Source organism: Myotis brandtii, unplaced genomic scaffold (assembly GCF_000412655.1).
Source record: "Myotis brandtii unplaced genomic scaffold, ASM41265v1 scaffold39, whole genome shotgun sequence".
Lineage (NCBI taxonomy): Eukaryota > Metazoa > Chordata > Mammalia > Chiroptera > Vespertilionidae > Myotis > Myotis brandtii.
The window spans coordinates 3,025,774-3,034,617 of record NW_005364953.1 but is presented as its reverse complement, the minus strand read 5'-3'; the positions used below and the strand labels follow the sequence as shown (position 1 = coordinate 3,034,617).

The following is an 8,844-nucleotide window of genomic DNA, read 5'->3' as shown; positions in this document are numbered from 1 at the left end:
CAATAAAAAATTTACAATTTTTAATTATAAACCTGTGTTTTCTATCAAAATTACTTCTTGCGTGAATTTTGGGATATATATATATATATATTAAAAGCCTAAGCAACCGTTAAGGTGGAACAACTAGAATGGACCAGAATGACCACTTGCTATGATGTGCACTGACCACCAGGGGGAAGACGTTTAATGCAGAGCTGCCCCCTGGTGGTCAGTGTGCTCCCACAGGAGGAGCACTGCTCAGTCAGAAGCCGGGCTCACTGCTGGCAAGCACAGCGGCGGTGGTGGGAGCCTCTCCCACCTCCATGGCAGCATTAAGAAGCAGCGAACTAAGTGGTAAGGAGCAGTGAGCAGGCGAGTGTTAAGGAGCGAGGGGTCCCGGACTGTGAGAGGGCACAGGCCAGGCTGAGGGACCCCCCCACCCCATGCACTAATTTTGTGCACCGGGCCTCCAGCATATATATAAAAGGCTAATATGCTAAGGGTCCAACCATCCCACCAGTTGCTATGATGCACACTGACCACCAGGGGGCAGACGCTCAATGCAGGAGCTGCCAAGCTGCAGTGACTTGGCAGCGGGGTTCTCAGGTGACACACCCCGAAACCAGAGAGGAGGGAGCCTGATTCCTTCCTCGCGGGGCCTCACAATTCCACCTTTGGCCGTGGGTTATGTTATTGCTGGGGCACTGTCAGTCCCAAATCTGGTTTACTTCACACTTGCGTTTGCTTTCCACACCCTGTATGACAGCAACTTTGCAGAGTGCCCTCTTGCACTCCAGGGCCCCTCGGGGGATGTTGGAGAGCCAATTTCACCCGATCCCCACAGGCCAGGCCGAGGAACCCCACTTGCCGGAGGAACCCCGCTCATTCCACAGACGCCAGGAAGGGACCACGGGAGGTTGGCTCCAGGCGTGTACAGCCCTTCTCGCCCAGTCCCACCCCACTGGCCACCTTCTAATTAATTTCCTTTCAATGTCCATGAATCCATGCACTGGGTCACTAGTGTGTGTGTGTGTGTATGTGTGTGTGTGTGTATAATGTGTGTATACACACACACACATGCTATACACACTCACACATATATATTGCTTATGTCTGTATACATGAACAATACAAACTGAATTTCCTTTCATATATTCCATAATTGGCTCATTAGTAATTCAAATGGATCCTTCTCCCAATTAGATTGAATGATGGAATTTCACTAGTTCACTCACCAGTAGCTGGTACACAAAACTGACCTCTCCCTCACCAGTATGTTCCAGAAAATGAGAAATGGATTATTGCTTTAAAAAGACTATGCCCTCGGGGACATTTGACTGCTCATGGAAAACTGATGGGCCCTCAGTTTTTTTTAGCTTGTGTACAAAGTTTTCAGTGAATTGTTTGATATTCACAAGAGAACATAAAAGAAACTTGATGTCTAAAAAGCCTAACAATTTGTTCCAATTTATAGAAAAATATTAAAGAGGGACATTTTTTTGTGTTTTTAGTTTTAAATAAAATGCCAAGACCCTCTTCCCTGAGCTCACTGTAAGTTTATGTAGATGACAGATACTAGCCAGAGTCCCCTCTGGCTATAACTCTTCCCTCAGGCTCCACAAAGGGTGTCAGCATTCAAAATATGTTTCCCAAATGCCAACCAGACTGTCCCGTTGTCATCTCTTGGACATAAAGTGACAATCTGATGAGAGTTTCCATTTATATGTCTCTGCTTATTGCTACCTCAGATCGAGTAAGTACATTTCAGAAGCAGCATATCATAAGGAAGCTAGACCTGGGGGCAAGAAGGATTATAGAAAGGCTGAGATTAGCATTTAGATACCTATTAGGTCAGAGTGTGACATGCAAGATAAGATCAGATATGCAAGACCCTCTGTCTCCAATTCTCAATCCCACTGGTCTGCTTCTGTGCCTGTAGTTCCCACCAAAAAGATCACTTCTTTTGATTAAGCTATTGACTCTCTCAAAAACCCCGTTAAATGTAAATATGTTATGTGGGATTTGGAAATAATTACCCCCATCATCATCCATTTGCACCAATTAATTAACAACTTTCCCTAGAGAAACAGAAAAAGTCTAGATCATGGGACCAAAGTGATATATAAAAAACAGAGGGAAGGATGGGAGTGGACACACAGCCCTCTAAAAGTAAGAATAGATAATGCAGATTGGGAGGCACCGAAGTATCAGAAAAGTAAAAAAGGCAATTCTAAAAGAGAAACAAGTATGTATGAGTATCTACTCTATGCCAGGCATTTACATGAATGTCATTGTTTCATCCTCACAACAACTTTATGAGCTAGAAATCATTATTATCATCCTCCCCACTTGCAGATGAGAAGACTTATCCAAATTAACACAGCTAATAAGGTAGAGCCCAAAAGTTGAACCCAAGTAATCTGGTTCTTATCTTCTATAATTTACCACCTTCAACTTAGAGAGCAGGTGCTCAGTTAAGTGTTAAAGAAAACTATAAATATTTTAGCTAGTGACAAGCCAAATACGTGATTCTTGAGAAGCACTAAAGGTCTCAAAAACTTTGTTTGGAATACTTCATAAGATGAAGAGAGGGTTCCCTCTGATTCTCCTATATATGCTTGACTCTTGACTTTTTAAAAATATTTCTTAATTGATTTTTAGAGAGAATGAAAGGGAGAGGGAGAGAGAAAGAGAGAAATATTGATTGGCTAGCCCACAACCCAGGCATGTGCTCTGACTGGTAAACTGGCAGCCTTTCAGTGCATGGACCAACCAGTGTCCAAATGACTGAGCCACACTGGCCAGGGCTTAATTCTTGTCTTTATGCCATTTACTCATTTACAGTAGTAGCTGAGTGATAGATCATGTTAGCCCACTTTACTAATGAGGAAACTGACACTCATGGATGTTAAATAACTAGCCCAAAGACACAAAGTTAACATGGCAGAGCTGGGATTTGAACCCAGGTGCAGATGAAGCCAAAATCACATTCTTCCTGAAAAACAAGAAGCTTGCGCTGTCTGCTTAATCTTTCTAGAAGTAGGGAATAATTCCCAGGGACATATGTTCTTGCTTAGATAGTTTATTTTGTATTTTTGTTGTTGCTGCTTGTGTTTGTTTTCAAATAAATAAGCACTTCAGTTTAAAAGAGTCAAGAACTAAGATTTGGGTGAAGCAAATAAACTTGCCCAAGGGCATAGAGTTAAATCAATGTAGAATGTGAACTAGAGGAAAGGTCTTTTGGCAAGTTATGTTGGATTTTCCCCACTATACTTGCCTTAAACTGCTCCTGTATTATCATAAATTCAGCCTCTCTGTCTTAAACCATAACCATAAGCGGTTTGGGTTTTCTTTTTTTAGTTCAAACCTAGATTATTTTCTATAGCTAATGCAGTTCTTCAAATCCTCTTTTTGGAAACTGCCTTAATATTACAGCTACTTCACTGAAAAGGCAACAATAAACTATACAGTATTACTCATCCTTTGTTACTGTCCATTTATCTTTATCTGGAAGATTTCTGCAACAAGATACAATTAGTAATGCTATAATAAATACAATAAATGTCATATGAAGGGAGTGGTGAGCTCTCCATAATTAAGTCTGATTACCTATCAGGGCATTTTATCATTGAAAAGGTGTTTTACAGAAAGATCGTTTTTGGATAGAGGGAATTATTACATCTCTCGTGTGGATTCAAGTTGCTTTGAATATTAAGGAGCATCATATTGCCCTTTATCCATTTTTTAAGATATAATGGTAAAATTTATCATTATCTTACCTTTACATAGTATTTTATGCTTTTTGAATGCTTTCAAGCACATTATCATTATACTTTAAAGGGGAGTAAGGAAGAACCACATAGTACAGAATAAACTGAAACTTGAATCTGTTATGCTCCAATGCAAGAGTCATGTAAGAGATGCACTTGCAGGAGAGGTGGTCTTGCTTTGTCAGAGATATGGAGGGAGTTGTCAGTGGAGATGTACAGGATCCATTACAGGCTTCCTTACAAAAGAAGACCAAGAGGCTTTCTAAAAGGAAGCAGGAATCCTAAATACAGACTTCAAGTAGAATCAGGAGCCAATGGGGATAGTCATATTTTCAGGGTACAAGTATGGTATTGTTCAAGCAAATTTCACTGAACCATTTTCCTCTTCTGCCTTCTTTCTCCAAATACCATCTCAAAGACACCATCAGGTTTCTGACACTATGTTTGTGATCCTGAACAAGATATTTAACCTTTTGCCTCCTACTTTTCTTGATTTTTTTTTTGAGGATGAATAATACATTAGATGCTGCTGAATGTGAAATGGTCATCTTTCAGTTATCTCTAGCACAAAGGGTAGCAGTGATATCACATTTGACTTTGCAGAAATGAATGCAGTAGTTTTGTTTAAGATAGTATTAAATTGGCTTACAAATTCAGGGTGAATATCAACTGGTGATAAGAAATTTTTTCTCAGAAGTCTACTGGATAGTGAAAAGAAGTCATCCATGGAATGAATACTGAGCTAGAGGGAACTTATAACAGAGAATATGAATGGATATATTGAGTTCCAAAAGAGGAAAGTACACTAAAATTACCTATTTTTTAACTTTATTTTGGTTGTTCATTTGCTTAAAACTGTCTTATAATTTTCCATCTCAGCTTTGACCTCGTTGCCATCGGTGGTATCTCTGTCACCTTAATCTTTGATCGCTCACCTTTCCTGTCTGAGAAGAGGACACTCTGGTTGCCTTGGAATCAGTTTATTGTGGTGGACAAAGTAACCATGCGGAGAGTTGTATCAGACCCACCATCCTGCGATATCTCCAACTTTGTCAGCCCAAACCCTATTGTGCTTCCTTCACCGCTCACATCATTTGGAGGGTCTTGTCCAGAGAGGGGAACTATTGTTCCTGAGCTGCAGGTGAGTGCATTGGCCTTTGAAAGTATAAAATCATAGCATCTTGGGGTGCTCAACAATGCATAATGGCTAGAGTCTTTTTCCTGTACTCCTGCTAGTACTATAATGTACTGCCCTTCATTTGTCAAAAGAAGCCTTCAAATGTAATCTTTTTGGCACACATTTGCAAAGTGCTTGCCAGGGCGATAGGGCACTATCTGTGGCCATGGAACAAAGCAAGATGAACTAGTTGTCAAGAGAATTAAACCCCAAACCTTGACCTAATGAACACTGTGCTCTAAGGAACAAAGATAGCGGGCTCAATCGTGATAACAGTATAATCAATAAGGTGGGACCATTTGTGCTTCTGAAATGAAAGCTCTTTAAAAAATCTAGTTTTCTTTCATTGTCAAGTTTATATCCATTGTCATTGTTCTTAGAAGTCTTGACAATTCCTCTTTATTTAACTGTGTTTAGTGAGGGTAGTTTTCAAGGCTATGGGCTTTAATGTTTAAAGCTTTGTTTTTGAGTGTTCAAGCTTTACAATCAGAGGAACCTTGATATTTTAGGATTTCTGAAAATTTTTCTTTATTGAGCATTCAATATTTTAACTTCAATTTTAAGTCATTCAAACATCCATAGTACAATTCTCTCACTACATTATAGAAACATTTTAATGATAGTTAATATGGAAACCACCAAAATGAACTCAAGTCATACAGATCCAGAATTCAAAAAGTATACTCAAGAAGAAATTAATGGACATTCCGGGATTGAATTGGTTTTTCTTCCATCACAACATCCCCACAAACTATTAGCAGTGCCTGTAGGATACCTCTTAAGAAAGGCTCACGAAAAATGGTGCTATATGGGACAAAGAGTCCAAAGAGTTGCCACTCCTGTCTGTTCCATTGTTTTATCTTAGAAAAAAAGTAAAAACAGGACAATATTAATGAGTACATTTGACTGGTATGCCAATCCCTTCACAGATGTCATAAGGAAGTATGGATCTCTTTCAGCACAAAAGTTTTCAAACTGATTTAGGATTGCATGTTTTCTTGGGGAAATGAAATACTAAGGTACTAAGTAGCATGCTATTTTCTTCTATTGTGCTTCTGCCACTATCTAAGAAGACAGAGCCAATAGTATCAAATAGCTAATGTAGAGCAAGAAAAACTGGGCATTAAGTAGACAAAAGGGATTTGTGCCCTCAAAGAAAGGATTGGCACCCAGCTGGGGTTGCTCAGTGGTTGAGCATTGACCTATGAACCAGGAGGTCGGGATTCAATTCCCGGTTGAGGCACATCCCGAAGTTTTAGGCTGATCCCCGATGTGGGGCATGCAGGAGACAACCGATCAATGATTCTCTCTTAACATTGATGTTTCTATCTCTCTCTCCCTCTCCCTTCCTCTCTGAAATCAATAAAAAAATATATATTTTTTTAAAAAATAAAAGTGCTGGACAATTTTTTTATGTGTTTAACTATGTCTTCTAGTTTGGGAAAAGGAAAGAGGGACAGGGTTCTGAGCTAAACATGAATGAGGGCACAGAAATATCCATATTGTGCATGTCACCTTAAATGTGTTGAATAGGATAGGCTGTATTTTTAAAGTTGAAAGTCATGAAATGCAAACTTTAGTTTTAGTGACCACTTTTGGTTGTTTAACTCCATCTGTGCTAATAAACAAATAAGTCACAGCAATTCATTAAAAGTAGCCAAGCAGTATTTTCACTCTGGGACCAACATATAATATAAAAATTTCAGAGGAGCTATTGGGAGTTATTTGCTTTTCAGTCACAGGTGCCAACTTGGAAAAACTACTTCCCAGCTATTGGTATAACCAGACACAGAGAAATATGTAAGCAAAATTTGATTAAAAATTTGGCCTCAGGGTCATTCCAAAGCTCCAAAGAAGACGAATTTGATGGCATCAGTAAAGATTAATTCTAGGGAATCCATAATCTCTGTCATAAAATATCACTTGCTGGGCCTGCTTCTGGAGACCTTCCTCTTAAAGACTGTAGCCTGAATAAGGATCACAGCAATAGTTTTGTGATATATGACTTAACACACTGAACAAGATTTTGTGTATGGGTGTATATAAGAAAAAGACCACTTAATGGCACCCATGTCACTGAATTGCTTGACATTCAGCAGTGTGATCTACTACTAAGCAGTGTTTAGAAAACTGTTGAAAAACTGAAATTGTACTTTTCACAGTCATTCCTGGCAGAGAAAAAAAGAGAATAGTTCTCTTGGCTGGATGGCTTGTCTCCATGCAGATTCAGTGCAGAATTAGAAACCTATGGACACACAGCCTCACAAAGATTCTAGAACAAGTGGCTTTACATTCACAGATCCCTTTAAGCTCTCTCCTTTTATCTGTTTCTAAGCCAACAAAGCATGCAATATTCTGACCTACCTGTGAGCACTGATCAGAACCAATTTGGCTTTCTTCTTTCAGGTTGTACAGGAGGAGATCCCCATTCCTTCCAGCTTTGTGAGGCTCAGTTACCTGAGCAGCCGCACCCCCGGGTATAAAACACTGCTACGGATCCTTCTAACACATTCAACCATTCCCATGGGGATGGTTAAAGTACACCTCACAGTAGCTGTGGAGGGGCGACTCACCCACAAGTGGTTTCCTGCTGCAGCTAATCTCGTCTACACATTTGCTTGGAACAAGACAGACATCTATGGACAGAAGGTTTGGGGCCTGGCAGAGGCCTTGGGTATGTTGAAATAATTCTATGTAAATAGTAGTATGACAATCACAAAATAGAACATACTGGTTGCATATTAATCTGCATTTGAAATAATTACAGGCTTTCTTTTATCTAAAGCAGGCATGGGGAACCTTATTTCTGCCAAGGACCATTTATATATTTACAACATTATTTGAGGGCCATACAAAATTATCAACTTAAAAGTCATCCTGCTATATTTGGTCAAACATTGAATTAATTCACCGCTCATGCCTTGACAGGGCCAGACCAAATGATTTTGCGGGCCTTATACGGCCCGCAGCCTGCCGTTACCCACACCTGATCTAAAGGATCTAAGGCAGTGGTTCTCAACCTGTGGGTCGCGACCCGTTTGGCTATCGAACGACCCTTTCACAGGGGTCGCCTAAGACCATCCTGCATATCAGATATTTACGTTATGATTCATAAGTGTAACAACATTACAGTTATGAAGTAGCAACAAAAATAATTTTAAGGTTGGGTCACAACATGAGGAACTGTATTTAAAGGGCCAGAAGGTTGAGAACCACTGAAAGGTGTTTTTTCATTTAAACACTTCCTTCATGCCTGGTTAGAGTTCCCTTTTGATACATTCTTGCTTCAAACAGTTTTAGTTCCCTTTTCATGATGACTACACTCTAGTAGAATCACACACTCTCTGGCTTGTAACTGTCTCCAGAGCTGAGCATTACCTTCTAACTGTGACCTTTGGTGTGGCGTTCTTAGGCCATGTTTTTGGATTTGACATTTAGACTGTCATTTCCACTTAGAAACTGCAAAATTTTAACTTATAAGCATCTCCACTTATTATCTTTTATGTCTAAGATGGTTAGACTCCATTAAATTGTTACTTTGGTAGGTTAAATAAAAAATCATCCTACCTTCCCAGTCCTTTTGATTTTCTGTTATCTCAAGACTTTAAAACCTAGAATCTTACAGCTGGCAGAGACCTTAAGAGGTCCTTTGGGCCGATGGTTTTCAGATATTTAGTTCTCACAGACAAATGACATTTTTAAAAAATGAGACTGAGAAAGATTTGCCAACTTTTTATTTTGGCAAGTAAGGCTATTTTAAAAGGGGGGAAAACACTACTAACTACTATTACCTCCTATCACCATCTATACTAATAAAAAGGTAATATGCTAATTAGACCGGGAGACCTTCTGGACATCCTTCTGGACAAAGCCATGGTGGTGGGGCTGAGGCAGAGGCGGTTAGGGGTGATCAGGCCA

The 8,844-nt window shown here is 39.7% G+C and overlaps 1 protein-coding gene across 4 annotated transcripts in view; it reads left to right on the top strand.

The window, feature by feature from the left end:
* The window catches only part of TENM1 (teneurin transmembrane protein 1), a 913,380-nt gene that overhangs the window by 758,236 nt on the left and 146,300 nt on the right, over positions 1-8,844 (top strand). For all 4 annotated transcript variants that reach the window (XM_014544957.1, XM_005872712.2, XM_014544958.1 and 1 more), the window contains 2 exons: positions 4,629-4,890; positions 7,333-7,600. In XM_014544957.1, the coding sequence (XP_014400443.1) occupies positions 4,629-4,890; positions 7,333-7,600 (530 nt within the window). The remainder of the gene's footprint in view (positions 1-4,628; positions 4,891-7,332; positions 7,601-8,844) is intronic.